The sequence below is a fragment of the Pituophis catenifer genome, unplaced genomic scaffold (genome assembly GCF_029215685.1).
Source record: "Pituophis catenifer annectens isolate HBS135680 unplaced genomic scaffold, rPitCat1.0.hap2 SCAF_6, whole genome shotgun sequence".
Classification (NCBI taxonomy): domain Eukaryota; kingdom Metazoa; phylum Chordata; class Lepidosauria; order Squamata; family Colubridae; genus Pituophis; species Pituophis catenifer.
Genome location: NW_027256886.1, coordinates 41,497,638 through 41,515,609, shown reverse-complemented (window position 1 = coordinate 41,515,609; position 17,972 = coordinate 41,497,638). Strand labels below are relative to the sequence as shown.

The following is a 17,972-nucleotide window of genomic DNA, read 5'->3' as shown; positions in this document are numbered from 1 at the left end:
CAGGGGTGTCAAACTCCCGGATGTATTATATGCTTGCCATGCCCAGTTTAGCAAAGGGGGAAAAAGTCGTATGGCACATGACACGAGTTTGACACCCCTGCTCTAGATGAACTATTTTAAGTCGAGGGCTACCTGTACACTGCAGATCAGGAGAGAAGTTGTTAGATTAAGGTAATTCCTAAAAGTTTATTAAGAATCCTGACTTTATTCAGTGGAATTTTTTTCAATAAGAAAATCTATGGTAATATTGGATATATTTGATTTAAGCAATGTAACAGCATCAAAGTGCAGGCCAGTGACTGTAGTTTTAGGAAAAAAATCAAGTATATTGCAATAAAACCAAGTAAACTGTAGATTATATACCTGTAGTGATTCTTACTTAAATATATAAATATCTAGTAGGTGATTCTTTTCCTGCCTCTGTTCCCCTTTGAATTGCATTGAGTGGATTTAAGCAAAACAGTAAGCATGCAAAATTAAAGTAGAAATAACCAAAATGTAAAATAGGGCAAATTTCCTGTAGATGGCAAGCAAGATTTATTTGGCACAATCTACCAAGCTCTTAAACAAATGACATGCATTGATTGACATTTTCAAACAGATATTTGCAACTTAATTCATTCAGAAGTATAAACAGGAATTTTTTGAAGTTAATTATGATCAAATATGACCCAAACAGTAGTTGAAAGGACGTTTTAAGAGGGAAAAAATATCTTCACTATAGCTGAAAATAAGCAAGCAAACATGCCAAGGAGAGTTACACATACCATTACCATATGCCTCATTTTTAAATGGAACTTTTCCAAAATAGATGCCAAGAAAAAAAAGATACTGTTAAGTTTATCCAGTTGGTTCAGCCATTTAACTTTGTACATTCAAAATATGAATGAATTCTTTGACATAGTTTTAACATAAATCTGCTGCCAAGTGATATATTTCATGCAAATGTAGCAATTTTGATGGTCAAGGGTCACACTAAAATGGATTTTGTAGGATAAAGGAATAAAGAGTTACAAAGCAGGGGAACATTTCTCATATTTGGACAAAAGGATGTTTTAAAGGAATTCATGGAGTTCCTAATTTTTAACTTTGATAGGACTTGTTATACAAAACTCCATAGTTTTTGTTTGCTCTTGCCCTTGAAACGGCAGGGAAAATTGCTGTCATTTTTCATAAACTGTGGCCAGTTTTATGGACTGCAAAAGGAGATTCATAGGCAACAGGTTGACCAGTTCTCCCTTAATATATTTTTATTTTACTGGTGAAATATGGTGCATTTATTTTCACGAACAGAATAGCTTCCCAATGAAATCAAGAGGGGGAACAACTCCTTTGATTTCAATAAAAATCTATTCTTGTCCCACTGCTGGAACAAAAAGACTTAACTGGATTTCTCTAGTCACAGAAACCAAATTCATTGAACTGTTAATTCATATATTATTGAAAAATTACAACATGTATAATCTACTGCACAGCAGCACAAATGCTTCCAATAATGGAAGTACTGTATAGCCAATGCTAAAAGTATTTAAAGGCACCTACTGCAAACACACAAATATCTATGAGAAAGCACTCAGTAAATAATTAATTTTGAGCCATATCCTTATTAAACATTTGATGAATGTACACTTATATAAGATTCCAAGGCACCAGAAATGTCACATAGTATATAATAACTGCTTGAAAATCAATTAGAACTATTTAATCAGGCATATTTTTCAGGGAAACTTGTTTTACTAAGTTCCTGATACGGTTAAATGTTAGTATATGTAGGAGATTAAGGCTTATAGTCTAGTCAAGCAAATGTATGTTGGCTGAACATGACCAGATATAAAAATGGAGATGTAAAAATAATATACATAACTTACCTATGTCAGAATGTCCAAGGAAAATTCATAATATTCACAGCAGTGTAATAATTATGTGGAAAATATTCAGGAAGCAAACGATGTACAAAACGGCATAATGAATTTTCCTTGTAAAACATGTTCTTGTACTGTAAATGCTTATCATACAACTACTGATCACAGCAATACACAACACAAAAGTGCTGGTAACATGTATACTTATCATTTTCACACCTAGAAATCATGTTTTAATATGCATTTTCTCCACTAAAATATGTCAAATTTATTCAAGTTGTACAGGGTATGCTACAGGAAAAAAACAGAATTCAGAAAATGATCCTTGTCACAGAGAGATGCTACCTGGAAAAATATTAATAACAGGTATATGACAGTTGTTTTTATTCTTGAATAGAAGACAATGATTAATCAACTGCTTGTTTATTGGTTCTACTGTATCTTAAATAAAAGCTACTATTTAATTTTTTGAAATCTAAAGTTGTTATTTACCAATTTGGGAACAATGCTGAAGCCCAATATAGTGAGTGGCAGAGTTTAATCCTAAATATTGCTTCTTAGGGCTTCTAATGGAACTATGATGTGATCTTTACTATACATAATTTCAGATGGAAAGTAACTAAGATGTTTTAAGGTCTCATTTAGAAGTAAAATAAAAAATAGTCACATACCACATACTAAAAAATAAATAAATGAAACACCCCTTTAACTGAGTGATTCTATATAGATGGACCTAAATATTTTTAATATGCTTTCTGATGAAAAGTATTTCATGATGCAAGACAACATTGACGTATATTATTTTCAAATATTCTAAAAATTATTCTAATAGTGGTGCTATAAATTCAATTAATGAAAGAAAATAAAGGACAAATATTACTTAAACCATTATATAAATCATATATAAACTCAATTTTTCACATTGATAGTAAACAGTACTTATCACATTGAAAATATGAAAAATGCAGGTAAAACTATTTGAAATAAACTTGGAAAAAATACAACATGGACATGAGCATGATCTATTTAGTAACATCAACTGTTAATGATTTCAGAAGAAGTTAGAAATTATAACTATGGGAAATATTTAACAATCAAGACTTTAAACACAACAGTGTTTCTTTACAGATGACACTTTGGAAAAGGCTGCTTTCCTGTTTTTAAAATGAATCCTACAAATTCTGACAGTAATATGAGCCTGATTTCTTACTCAAAAATTTTTCTTATCGTTGTATCTGTGAATAGTCACGCAGCCATGGTATGATACTGGTCTGGGCATGGCAGCTACTCCAGTGATGATACTTGTTGCAGGGTCATAACAAAGGATAGTATCTGTGGCTTCTCCATTTTCTCTTCTCCCACCAAGGATATAGATTTTCCCATTACAGACCGACATGCCACAGTTTTCCTGATCATCATATCAAAAAGAGAAAGTGTAAATTTATATTACAATAATTGTTTTGCTAGAAATGTACTAATTTCTTTTGTAAATTTCTTTTCTTAAGCTTGGGCTTGGTATATATTCCCTGTCAATAAACTTGTGCAGCATGTTTTCTAAGAAGTATTTCTGCCTCTTATAGATATCAATATGGGCAAATTCTAAATCAATCAATTTTTTAATGGAAACACTCAAGTATCAAGCTCAATCCAAAAATGGTTTCTGCAAATTTCCAGGACAGCAGCATCCTAATACTTTCCAGATACTTCAAGTATTCTTATGCTGAATTATATCTTTAAACTAAAGTTTCCCATTTTGTGCCTTCCAAATACAGTATATTGGACTTCCATAATTTCTCATTGAAATTCTGATGCTAGCCAATAAATCCAGTATATTTGGAGAGAGCTAGATTGGAAAAACCTGCTTACTTCTGTAAATACAGCATGATGACAAAATTCACTTTGCCATTTGGAATAAAATCCCAATGCTCCAGTATAAATTTCATAAAAAGCAAACATGTATCGTAGACATAAAAAGCTTTCCTAATTTTGCACTTAGTCATTTTATTTTAACATATCTTTACTTGTACATATGAGCATTTTTAGTCCTTAGATGTTACCTGTCTGCTAAATGTGTTCTGCACATGCATCCAATAATCTTCAACTGGATCATAGCAATATATCGCTTTTGTGAGTCCTCCAGCAACATAAATGAGATTGTTTAATGATACAGCTGTAATACATCTCTTTGCAATGGGGATTGTTGCACGAAGGAGCCAAGAATTAGTATCAGGATCATACGACTGAACCTTAAGAGAAGGAAATACATGTTAGTTTTTAGCACATTTTCAGTATATTATATAATGATTATAAATTCTGCTCTCTTTGATTTTTAACATCATTCACTAAGTGATGTAATAAATGATGAGCAAATCAAAGATTATCCTTCATTTACCATAAGAAATTATAAAATTTGCATACTTTCTTTTTGGTTAGTTAGCAAGTATAATTGTTTAAAAATAGAAGATGTACTTGAATGTCTTAATGAATCAGTTTAACCTGAGAAGAATAAGATTTGCCTTTACCTGGGTTTGTACATATTCCTATCTCACCTTCTCTAGCAAGCTTTTTTTAAAAAATCATTGCTATTCAGTACGTTATCTGGATCCAACATAGTTAAACTTATGGTTTAAAATATGTTTTAAAATATAAAATTGAAAGCAAGTCAGTTTCAGCATATGATAACACACAGTTTCTTTAATTTGTAAAATTCTGAAAGGAAAATATTTTGTCCTGGGGATAGAGGTGAGGAAGGTCTCTCTGTCTGTCTATCTCTCTCTCCCCCTCCCTCCCTCTCCCACAGCATAAATATTGAACCACAGCATAAATCTGCCTTGGCATTTTTTTTTTCCTCCTCCAGAGTCATGATGCTGTCTTTACCTAATCTTCGCCCAAGAGTAAAATAATAATAATAAAAAAAGTTGTCCTTATTTGTTGTACTGCTATTAAAAAAATTCCCTTTAAACCTTAAACATTTAATGACAGCTGCAAAATGTGTAAAATGTATTATGTAATATAATTCAAAAATAAGTCTCACAAAACAAAATTTGAACAAGAAGTTTAAGATTGAAAATATTCTTTGGAATAAACAACCAATAAACATCATGATTAAAATTTTGATTTTAGAAAGTTACAAACAGACCAAGGCTCCAGAAAAATTTGAAATGAGAGTTTGGATTTTATTATAAAGAATCCTTCCTGTAAGAAAATGCTTTTTTTAAAGTAAGATTTTAAAAATTGGACACTAAAGTTAATTAAAAATTATAATTAAAAAGGAATAGCCTTGATTTACAATTACAGAATGGAGCAAAATAGTCTAACTCACATTAGTTTGAAAAATGGACTCAGACGTTAACGTTAATAGTGTTATCAGAGACATCTGACTCTATGGAGGGACTGTGACTAAAAAAATGTTACGGAAGAGGAACAGGTTTTACAAGACAAGACTGAATCTGAGTTGAAGGTCGATTTACAAATGTCATTCTTGACATGGAAAACTCCAAAGTCATACAAAGGAAATGGCTGGTGTTTAATAATTAAAAAGGATATGCAAATAATAAACCAAAAGGATAATGTGGATAATTTTCCCATGTTGGATTTATAAAACAGACTTGTTAAAGTTTGAAGAATTTTGTGAGAAAGGTCAAAGAAAAAAATGAAAACAACTTTTGAAACATTATTTGAATAAATATTAAGATTGTTAGAAATAATAGGAAGGAATGAAAAATTATAAAATATAAAGCTCTGTGACACATATCCTGCCCTGCTGGGGTGAGGTTTTCCCCCATCCTTCTATGATTCTGCAAGGGTCTGAACACTCTCCTGGCTCTCTCGGTTAGTCCTGAGACCCAACAGGGGACTACTACACTGGAGGCTGCATTTCCTGCTTCCCTTCTGCCCATCTTTTAATTCATATTGTTATAGATTTTTAATGTTTATTTTTATTGTTTCATTGCTTTGCTATTATGTTTACCTGTTTTATCATTTTCTCCATTTTAATGTTATAAACCGTCCAGCGAGATGGACAGTTAATAAATTTAGAACTGAATAAATGTTAAATTTGGAGAAGGCTGCTTTGAAATGTTAAATTAATATATATAAAAGTAAAGGTTATGTTGTTGTAATAATAATAATATTTTATAAGTTTGGGGGAGGAGAAAAAGGGTAGATTGTGAAAAGCGGAGAAAAGCGGAGTTATAAGAATACTATGCTAAGGGTCAGTATTTTGAGGAGTGAGTAAGGGTATGGTAAAATATTATGTAATTAATTATGAATTAGTTTATTGTTGTGAAGAAGAAGTCACAGGGGGGGATGGGTGGTGAGGGGGGGTTGGGGAAGAAGGGAGGAAAAGGGGGAAAAACTTGTATTCGAAAAACTTTTTCAATAAAAAAAAAATATAAATTTAACAAATAAATAAAGTTGGTTTATTCGACCAAAGTTAAAGTAGATATATTGCTATTTCTGGTATCTAATGGACTGAAATGGCCTAAAATGATCATAATTTATTAATAGAGAATAGTTAGAGTATAGGAAGGAATCATTTCTTATTTTTTAAGAGGAAGTGATAAGTTGCTAAAATTGTTTACATTTGTGAAGAATTTTTCTTCACAAAAATATGTATTTCACAAAAAAGATATATGTATTTCTTTTCATATACTATATTCTTACCTTTATTTCTTTTCTTTCTATTTTTTCTGCACCTATTCTTTTTATTCTTTCATCTTGGTATTAATTTTCCTATTGTAGCAATAGCAATAGGACTATTGCTTATATAAACTTATATACCACTTATAAACTTATATACCACTTCACAGTGCTTTATAGCACTCTGAGCAGTTTACAGAATCAACCTATTGTCCCTAACAATCTGGGTCCTCATTTTACCAACCTCAGAAGGATAGAAGGTTGAGTCAATCTTGAGCTGGTGAGACTCAAACTGCCGAACAGCTGACAGCCAGCAATCAGCAGAAGTAGCCTGCAGTTCTGCATTCTAAGCACTGCGCCACCATGGGTTATTATAATATTTAATAAAATTAAAAAGTATGTGTGGTAAAAAAAAAAAGAGTCAAAAATGAATGGTAATGATTGACTATGAATTTTATTCACAAATGAGAAACCACTAGGACAGAAGTAGATACAGATGATCTGGTCATCCAAGTGAATAAATGAAGATTGAATCAGGAAAAAGAAAAGAAAAAAATGAATGAGCTGAGAAGAAGGGAAAGATCAAAAGTCAGTTAGATGGTGGTAGTGAGTTCTTGAAAAAGGGAGGACAGAAATTTAAATAGAAAAGGAATATATGAAGTGATGCATGGACATAGAGGGAGCAAAAATGCTTTGCAAGGATAGAAATTATGGAAAAATAGTGAATGATATAGTGTTAGCTCTATTTTTATTTTGTTATTTCAGTGTTTTAATTTCATTACCCTTTCCTTCTTTTTCTGCACTTTACACAGGGTGATTTACCTCCACAGGTATACACACGTAGTTTAAAAATGTATTTTAAAATATTACTAATGTGAGAAAAATTAATTCAAATACCAAACCTTATCAGAGCATGTGTTATCATCTGGACCTCCACCAATCACAAACAGTTTGCCCACACAGCTGGTAACTGCTGGAGAACTGACAGCTTCTTTAAGTGAAGCTACCTCTGTCCATCGATTGGAAAAAGAGTCATAGCACTCTACACTACTCAGCCGATTTTGCCCATCATATCCTCCAACCACATACACCTGTTAGAATATTAAAAAATGTTATCAGCATGTATTTATCCTCTAATATTTTTAGGAACACAAATGCAAAGTTACACAAAACCTGAAAGTCTTCAGATATGCCTCGACTTTTCAAAAACTTACATAAGATTATCGTAACTAGGCTGCAAAAATCCACATGTTCACTGTAGTTGCTAACATTTAAGGACTTACTTGTATTTCCATGCTACTATCTTATGGTTGACTGAAAGCCCAAAAAGGGCATCCCAGTTTAAGATTTGAAATGCACCCAAATGCATAAAAACTGGCAATTGAGAGCATATTATCATTATTACTTTTAATGGTTTTATTCTCTCCCTCCCCACCTCCATTTATTTTAATTGGTTCAGCAGTTGGGTGATCTTTGTGACATCAGCCACAATACCTCCTTCTACCACCTAGTTTGGTTACAAAAGTTCTTCCCAGCGCACACATAGGAGCTTCAAATACCCCATGTAATTGTACAGGATAATTTGCACAAGTTTATTATTTATTTATTATTATTTATTAGATTTATAGTTCCTACCGGTAGTAAATAAAACTTATTACTTATAAATATGCATACACACAACCTCCAAAATAACAACTATGTATTTTTTAAAATTGAAAATAAGGAAAAGACTAGCAACAAATCTTAATTTAAACCCATGCTTAAATTAAATTAAATTAAATACAAAGCCCATGCTTTGTATGCAAATAATCCAAAGTTTGAATATTAACATTTCCAAGTAATCTGCTGACTGAAATGCTAAGATACTATTAAACAGTTTGTCTTAATACAGATAAGGAATAACATTTTATCATGATCAAATTAAAATTCACTTCTCGCTATGTAGATGCAAATCTTGCATTATGACCCAACATTTTGCATCATCTGTTCTCAGCTCATCATTCAGACAAGCCAGTGGTACCCAACAAGGCACATAAATAAATACTTTTAACTGTAACAGCTTCAGATTTATTCCACTTATAACAGCGGATGGTTTTCTATAAAGTTGAAATAATGTGAGAGGAAAACTACTAATAGGAAAAAAACTTATTGACACATGGTTTAACAGCAGGATTCACATAATTCTTGGGATATGATTGGGCCAAACACATACTTCAGATTTAATGATATTGAATTTTAAACAGAAAAAACAGCTTCGCATTAGAAAGCATGACCCAAGGTATCAAAGAGTTTGGGGAAAGTGGTCAGTTTTTTTCCCCAATTAAAAAGTTTTTATATATAATATTATAGTATTATATATATAAACTTTACATATATAAGTTTATATATATAATATTATACCCATATTAGGTATAATATATTGCCCTTGATATTATCATCAGAAAATATCTTAAGATCCCAACAAAAAAGTTTATTTGCCCATGTGGATCCCAGGACATAAAAAGCATGTCCTTATTTACTGATAAGGACATTCATGAAGCCTATCTTACTCCTGGCTTCATCACTACCCAGGAAGAACATGCAACACTTCACATGACTTCAAATTCTCTTCAACTCGGACTATATCAAATATTATGCAGCAGCAGAAAACAGAAAACATGAAGCACAAATTTATTCCATTATTTATAACTTCATTTACTTGCTGACTATCTTGACGTTATTCGATATGTTGTTTTATTTCATTATCTTTAGCAATATTTTCTGTTTCGGCCCCTTGGCTATTAAAAAGTATGGAAGTGTTTATGTATGTGTGTGTGACTGTGTGTATCATAATAAGATATAAGTTAGGCTGTTTGTTATAAATAAGAAAAGCCTGACATTGAGAAACCCATTTTCTATAGGAACTGTGCATCAAATGTAATGTATACAGTATATCAACAAATCCGAATGTTAAAATGACATGTTTCAACAGCAAACCTCACCTTTAAGACAGAGAATTCAATGTGATTTTGGGTGTTTTATTGCAACCATACTTCAGAAATTAAGTATCTCTAATAAAGATCCCTTACCTTACCAAGGAGGACAGCCATTTTATGACGCCACCTCCCTTTATTTAGAGAAGCGACTCTGATCCAAATATTAAGTTGAGAATTATAAATCCACACATCACGGCTATTGATTCTTCCACCTTATTTAAAAAATAGAATTGATTATTATTATATAAGTGTTGTCACTGTTGGGTCTCATTGTGGAAAATGCATTATTATGTTACAGGTAGAAAACTTTTTTCTCAGTGTCAAATGTTTGAAGATTGAAATGCTCTGCTACAAATCTGACATTGTTCTTTCAAGCTAGATATGTTGCTTTGACCTGTTGGGAAATATTTCAGGTTTAGAAAGCTTAAAACATCTGTTTTGAATACAAAATGCTGCCACGGTATTCAAAATGACTACCTCAAATTCAAAATGTTTCAATGGGAAATGCTTTGCAAACCTCTAGTTTATATTACTAAAAATAAAATGCAGAACAATCATATACTTTCAAAACGTCTTGACCATAGACTAATGGATATAAAACTTTTCTAATCAAGGAATATTTTCTGGAATGATATTTCAGTGGAAACCAGATCAGATATACAGGTTCCCACACTGGAAGTTGGACATTCCCTATAATTGAAATCAACATATATAAATGAAGACGACTTTTCAGTTATTCAGAAATGGATACATAAGTCACCTCTATGTTCACTTTATTGAGCTAGTCTCTAATGCACAAAGAGATAGTAAAATAGATTGGACTATAAGACACACTCCCCCCCCCCAAAGTGGGTTGAAATGCCTGTTCATCTTATAGAGCGAATATTGCGGCAGGGGGACGGGGGTTGGTGTGGTGCCCATCAGCTGTTCTAGGCGGTGGGGATTGCCGCCTGTTCGCTGCCGATTGATGGCAAATGGGCAGCGGTGGCAGCGAATGGGCAGCGGTGAAGGACAGATTTTTTTTCTTCTTTTCCTCCTCTAAAGCTAATGTGTGTCTTATAGTCCACAGAGTCTTATAGTCCGAAAAGTATGGTAATTAAAAAAGATATTAAAATAAGTTATTTTTCTATTACACCTCCCCCACAAATAATATAAAATTATTACCTGAAACAAGGATGTCATTCCTCAAAGCACAAACTGCATACTCAGATTTTGTAAATTCTGGTAATTTTGCCAGGGATTTCCACTCTCCTGTCATTGGGTCATAACATTCTGTATATGGCAAATTAAATCCCCCAACACGCTCACAACCTCCAACAACAACTATAACTTCAGAGTAGCCAGTTGATCTATAAATACAAAATATATTTATACTTTAAATATTTTAAAATTTTAGCAACAGTACTTAAAATTGATTGAAACATTATATTTAAGAACAAGATCTCAAGTCTTGCCCACTGAAATAAACATTTGGAAAAGATGATCAAATAGTGAGGCAAGAAAAACTCTTCCTAATCTACATACACATTTGAAAACAGTGTTAAGCAACCTGATGATTTCCAGATATACACTTTTACTGACTGATAGTACTGGTTCAGTTAATAAGTAAACAATTAGACAGAATGAATTTAAGTCAGTATATGAATGAGAATAGAATTGAGCAACCAAGCACACCAGCTTGATTCCTTCCACTTGTGACAATAGTGAACTAAACCTGTAAACTCCATCCAAGCTGGCACTCTCTAGGTTTTTTGGTCTGTGGCTCACATAGGACAACATAAGTAGCAAACAGCAATCATGAGATTTGTAGCCTGAATGATCAGGTTGCATCCCCCGCCCCGCTCTCCAATTTACAAGATCTGCAAACCAGGATATATTAACTTGTTACACTAATAATAAAGGGGGTGTCTTGATATATGATTTGATAAAGAGAACCAATAGTTAGGTTTTTCAATTCACACATAACATTAGACAAACCATGAAAGTATGTTCTAGATCTACTTACTCCCTTTAGCATAGGGAATTAAATGGTAGTGAGTGAGCAGCATATACACTTGCTTTTTCCAATGTGCAAATCAAACTATTAACGTTGTTAGCTGAACAATATTATTCTGGAATGCAACAGACAGCTACACTGCAGATCATCTTACCTTCGTGGTCTAGTTCTTGAAGACATCATTTCATTTCCAAGGACATGGTACCTTCGTGCTTCATGCAACAACTGGTAACATTCAGGTGAGTTTTGGATCAACTGATCTACTTCCACTGTCTGAACAAAGTAGTTAGGATGTAACAAAGGCAGTCTCACGTGTGTGAGAATTTCTTGTAGAACTGAGCGCCTGGATTCCACAGCCCGGTAAACCCAGTGCATAACTGCTTCAAATACCATCTCCTCTTTGCTTATTACCAGTTCATCACTGCAAATGTAATCAATAAGTTCATCTTTTCCAAGCTCAAGAAATTCTTCATGCTGGGCCACATCCTCAAAATTTTGCAGTGCAAAAGTTTTGCATTTTGTAAAGAGTGTTTTCAGAGAGTGTGTATCGGCAAAACGTTGAATTCCTAGACAGTTACAAGGATCTAGCTGCTCTTCTAGGAACTTAGCACATGCATCACGCAAAACACTTATTTGAAAGAGACTTGACGTTTCAAACAGGTACTGCACATTATCTGTGGTGATTTTTACTTTGCCTGTATATACATATTGTAAAAAGCAATCCATGGCTTCAGCAAAAATCCCATTAATTTCTACCAACATCTCCCGACTTTCTCTGTGATCATTGCAAAACATAGCTCTGAAGTAGCTGCTGCAAGCTGAAAGAACAGCACGATGACAAGGAAATTCTCTGCCTTCAACACAGATTATTACATCTGTGAACAAGCGACTGTCACGAAATTCATTGAAGATCTGAAGTATGCTTTCGGCATGGGATGATCCAGAAGAAAAATCAAAGAACTCATGGCCTGATAAAGACTTTGGGTCCATTTCAAAAACTTTACGCTTAGTGACTGGGGATTCTTGGACCCGACTATCCCCTCTGTTCAATCTGCGCCCCAGTATTAGTACCATGGTTACATCAACTGTTCATGCAATCATGGAGAAGAGATGTGATGAATATTTTCTTGGTGCTAAAAATAGATATTTTAAAAATATTTCAGTTTACAAAGGACATTAATACACTAAGTAAAATAATGGGTCACCCATGCAATAGGACTATAGTCTTACTTAGTCAAAAGGAGCAAACAATTTCTCAAAACTAAACTCTGTCTTAGAGCTATTTTGCTAAACTAACCAATCCTGATATTTCTTTAGCACAGGAAAACTTTACAGAATATACTGAATGAATGAAAGACCTTTGAAGGGAGATTAAATACCATTACACAAAGAGGTGTTTTGGGGAGGCAGAATCGCTTGCAACTTCATCCTCACAAGCATCACTTTCACTTTAGCATATACATTTAGCCATCAAAATGGGATATATAGAAGCTAGATGGGGACAGTTTTGTATCCAAACATCTCCATTCTCACACAGGACTCACTATTTAATGACACTAGTAATTTTTCTTTATAGATTTCTGGTGGGAAAACTGGGAAAGAGAAAGACAAAGAAAACCTAAAGAATACTCTTGGAAAAAATGCCTAGTTACTAACCACCCTGGTCAGCATAAGCTAACAGGGCTTTAGCAATTACAAATAATTCATTTTAACTGTATTTGGTATTGTAGAAAAAATATTATCAATAGAATTAGTGAAGATACATGAGAAACATTTGTGTTGTAACATTTGAAGATTTTCTTAAGTAGACTGTAGTGAATTTAGGCATGAGGTTAACTATGCTTACTTATTTGTCATTAAAATCATGATCTGAGGGAAAATAAATATGAAATAGTAATCCAGAATATTTTAGAAGCCTATAATTGGACTGTTGATGTATTAATGATCACTGGCAGCCATCTAACAATTGAAGCAAGATAGATAAACATAAGGGGAAAGATTAAAAGTCTTTTCATTTAGTCCTATTCTCATCAACCCATGCAAATTATAACAATTCTACTTAGGTTAACAAAAATTCATTCCTGTAATTTCTGAATTATTAAAATGGAAGTTCCTTCTTATTTTAACACACTTGTTGCGTTAACCTGAACTCCACTAAATCCTGTGAATCTGAAACAATGTGAATATGTTAGACATGGATGTTTTATTTCAGTAATCAACGGACTGAACTAGATAAGTGTGTTTCTTTCTGGAAGACATCATAACCATTATCCACAGTTGTAGAAATTTCATAAGGTTAAGAAAACAAGTAATCTTTATTCAAAAGTTTTCTATTCTAAATGTGCATAGACAGGGTTTAGACATAACATTTATCAATGATTTTTAAAACTACAGTTATTGAATAAACAACTGGGCTAACAAAACACCCAAAGCACATATTATGTTAAAGTGATGGTTGAAATAGATCAGTGTTGCTCTAGATGTGTGTGCCACTGGTGATGCAAGCATATCTGGGTAGAAGATGACTTCCTTTTCCGAACCAGCTGTCTTGTACTTTTCAAGTAAGAATAACACTATTCCTGAAGTCATTGTATTGATTGGCAATAGATTTCTGGGCTTAATAGTTAGCTGATTTTTATATTTAAAACCCTTCATGACAGGCAAATTAGTTTCAGTTTAATGATTATGGAAGAAAGAATGTGGATAACCTAAAGCCGTGATGGCGAACCTATGGCCAGAGGTGGCACGCAGTGCCCTCTCTGTGGGCCCGTGAGTGGTTGCCCCAGCTCATCTCTGCTGCGCATATGCACGCACGTCTGACCAGACAGCTGGTCTTTGGGGTCTGTCGTGCATGTGTGGGTGGGGGGCCCACACATGGAGGGGCGTGCACACATGCACCACACAGGCATTGCATTTTGGGGGTTTGGGTGTGCGTGCATTCAGGCACTCGATCCGGAAAATGGTAGCCATCACTGGCCTGAAGCATTCTAAATTACTTCACCACAGAATTAAAACGACAAATCTCACTTATCAATTCCATGCCTCTTTAGTCTCACTGTAGTTTTTGTGAAAATACTACTTTAGGTAGCTTGATTTTACCTATCAAATATTGCACAGAATTAGTACAGTCCTCTTATAATCATTAATGAGATTAGGCAAAATTACAGGAACAGAAGATGATTACTTCCTTTAAGTTTGTTTACTTCTTCATATTCATCTCAAGTTAGCCCTGGAACTCTGATCCTTTCTTTCCTGGGACATAAATTTTAAATTACCTCCTTAAGGTATAACTCCTTAAGAGGAAGCAATTCTATTTTTTTCTTTGTTGCTCTAAAAAAAAAAAAGTAAAGTCTTTTTCCAATAGAGCTCAACTCCTGTGACTTCATGGACATGCAGTAGTTTTCTTGGTATCAAAGCTTTAGTGAGTTCTTGTCTCACTACAGTTTTTTTCAGCGCCCCAGTCTAATCTATAGTGCTAGAATTTCCCATTGGTTTCTCATCCAAACATTGAACAGATCAATTATGGAAACTGGTATTATATAAAATAACAAAATAACGGATAATAAGTAGTGCAACATTACTGCTGTACACCTTGAGTCAAATTAAATAATTACTAGGTAGTCTGATGTAGTGGTTAAGGCACCTGATTAAAAACCAGGAAACAATGAGATCTATTCCTGCCTCAGGCATGAAAACTAGCTGGATGATTTTAGGCCAGTGACTCACCTCACAGGGTGGTTGTGGGAGGAGAAAGAAATATTGGACGTTTGCTGCCTTGAATTTTTATAAAAAATAATAAAGGCAGGATAAAAAAAAATCTAAAAAATAAAGATAAATTCTGCCAACTATAAAAATGTACATTTTATGGCTCTTTAATTTCAACTGAAGAGCAAGTTTGATGTAATGGTCAAAGTATGTGGCTAGAAACTGTTGAGATTGTGAACTCTACTCTAACCTTGGGTAGTAATTATCAGCTAGGTGACCTTGGACAGTCACTTTCTCTCAATCTTGGGAAAGAGGGAGGCAAACAACTTCTGAAAAACCTTGCCAAAAAAACCTGCAGTGACTCATCCAGTCAGCCTCTGAGAAATTGACACGATTGAATGGAAGAAGAAAAAACCTTTGTTTTATAATATGAAGCTTTGCTACTTTTATACTATTTTGGGAAAGCAGATTCATATTCTGTTGGTTTGCAAGAAGCTTCCGAGATTACTTTAATTCATTCTTGCATAAAGTTTATAAAAACTTTATGCAGGCAACCCAGCTGCAACAATTCTACTGCAATTCAATGTATTATTTGAAGGGATTTCTAAAACCATACAGCGGACATCAAGTCACCAGACACTCTTTTCCTAAAAAGGAACAAGTCAGGCTCATATACAGGGTTTCCGCCTTACAAAATTGTAGCTCTGCACACGGTAGGTAAACAGTGTACATGGATAGTTTCGGGATGACTTCGATGCCATTAAGTTACACTTTTGCGTTCGTGTTTCTGAGCGTGTAGGCGGCTCGATAACTGCAATTCCACGTTGTTTTCCTGCGGGCCATTCGGGATTATAGAGATAAAAGCCTTTCGCGGTTACGCCAGCACCCCGCTGACCTAACAGACGAAGTTCTTAGAAACCTCAAACGGAACAGGACCGTCTCGTAACTCCATATCAACGCCACCAGCTGTTACACAACTGGCCTCGAGTCGAACCCGAACAGCCGCCAGGCGAGCTCGCACGAACAACACAAGCACATCCTACAATTCACCTTCACCCGAACAGAACAGGAGACAAGACCCGCCTCCCCGCATTTTATGTCCAATTAGAGAATGTACTTTTTCAAGCACGCTCACTTCTTCCTTCGTCTTCAGCTGGGGTGCGCTCCAATCAGCAGCGACCTTTCCTTCAGTTCTCAAGATGGAGAAGGAAGCTGCTATATATTGGGGAGGGAGAATCAACTTGGAAAAGACTCGTTGTCCACTTTTTATCCTCTCCTTTTCTTTCTTTTTTCTTTTCTTTTCCCTCATATAGCTCATAATAGTTATGCCTAACTCCTTTAAAAAAATGTCAACGGCTTAAATGTTTTTGAAGCTATTTCTATCCTCCCCTCCGGAATAAATGGTCTAGTCCAGTGGAGGGACCAGCCAACAGCCACTTCGCCAACCGCCTCATGGGGGAGGAGAGGGGGGTGGGGGACAAATTCTAAGAACCGGGATATTGATCTCTCGGGAATATGTCGTTGAGCCCGGGAAAGGGACGACAACACAGACTGCTTCTTTATAGGCTGTGCATTTGCCACTAAACGTAGAAGGGTCACCAAACGGGACTTCTAGTTACTATAATGCAGTTGGGGGGGGGGGGGGGCGAACTTCCCGATGTTCTCAGAAATAACCCAAATCTGCTGGCCAAAACTTTCTAATCGGTCCAAACAGAAATAGAAGTCCAAACCACTAACCGAAGTACTTGGAAGCGAGAAAAAGGAAGGGAAAAGACAAATCTCTAGATAGTAGATCTGTTTAAGTTTCTAAATAGGAAAGACCCCTTAAAAGAAGACGCAATCTAGCACTTTACAAAGTCGCCGAAATCTGTGTCGCCAACCGTGTAAATCCACATTTACGCATTTTAAAAGAAGTGGTCGAGAAGGATTTGCGCGCCTCACCCGCCACCGCCGCCACGCATATTGTTTTTCCACCTTCTGATGAATCCCACTTCCTTTCTCGATGCGCAAACAAAGCAGTCAACAGCATTAACGGTGTTGTGATTTGTGCTTATGTGCCTTTCTCGCGCTACCAACCGAAGAAAGAAATCAACGCTTGTATCATTTTCTCTGGCGACATAATATCGAAGGATTTTCCCTCCTCCGTAATGGCAGATTTTAACCAAGAATCCCTTTGCGTTTAAAACTCCATTAAATTGCATTTAGCACTTTTTCGCGAAAAGCGAAAGGATGGGGCAATGCTGGGGTGGGTGGGGGTCATCTATTTTATCATCGGGCAAGGAGTGTCAGCACTAAAATCAAGCCTAACGGCATTAGTATTGTTGTTTTGAATGTGTTTCTGCTGAAATAGAAATGATCACCCGGCCCCCGATGACATTTTTGGCCTCGGGGAATTCAGCTCAGTTCTCAGCGACTGAGTTCACAGTGAAGACGTTTACCTGTCTGTCGCTTTTTCCTGGAATTAAAGAGTAGCCAGCAGCAAGCCTCTTGCTTCCTTCTCCTTAGCCCGCTCGCCGCTCGCTCTTTTTGCCTTTTTCAAGTTCGAGCTCAACTCTAAACAAAGAAGACCCCAAACATGTGACCTCTCAGAGTCAAAACAGATGATGTCACGGACTTGCTAGCCAATCTCAGCAGGGCCGGCGGAAAGTCTTGGGAGATGTAGTTCTCTAAATCGAATGGCTTGCGACGCAATTTCATCTGCCGTTGTTGAAAGAAGTAAATTTCCTCTTACAAAACTGGGAGATGCATAACTTCATTGCTGTCGAGGCGATACTGCGTGATGATTTCTGTATA

The 17,972-nt window shown here is 35.1% G+C and overlaps 1 protein-coding gene across 1 annotated transcript; it reads right to left on the bottom strand.

Moving 5' to 3' along the window:
* Window positions 1-1,540: 1,540 nt before the first annotated feature.
* On the bottom strand, window positions 1,541-17,717 carry KLHL24 (kelch like family member 24). Its single transcript, XM_070944939.1, has 7 exons — window positions 17,618-17,717; window positions 11,629-12,607; window positions 10,643-10,827; window positions 9,572-9,690; window positions 7,406-7,594; window positions 3,920-4,108; window positions 1,541-3,270 (listed from the first exon to the last, which is right to left on the bottom strand). Exons 2-7 carry the CDS (start codon window positions 12,546-12,548, stop codon window positions 3,073-3,075), a joined length of 1,800 nt encoding a protein of 599 aa, XP_070801040.1. The 5' UTR covers window positions 12,549-12,607; window positions 17,618-17,717; the 3' UTR covers window positions 1,541-3,072.
* Window positions 17,718-17,972: the final 255 nt, after the last annotated feature.

Coding starts and splice junctions, on each gene's coding strand:
- KLHL24 (XM_070944939.1), bottom strand. CDS start 12,548: ATGGTACTAATACTGGGGCGCAGATTGAACAGAGGGGATAGTCGGGTC. Junction 7,595..9,571: donor TGGCTGTCCTCCTTGGTAAG/GTAAGGGATCTT, acceptor ATATTCTAACAG/GTGTATGTGGTTGGAGGATA. Junction 3,271..3,919: donor AGAACACATTTAGCAGACAG/GTAACATCTAAG, acceptor TATGATGATCAG/GAAAACTGTGGCATGTCGGT.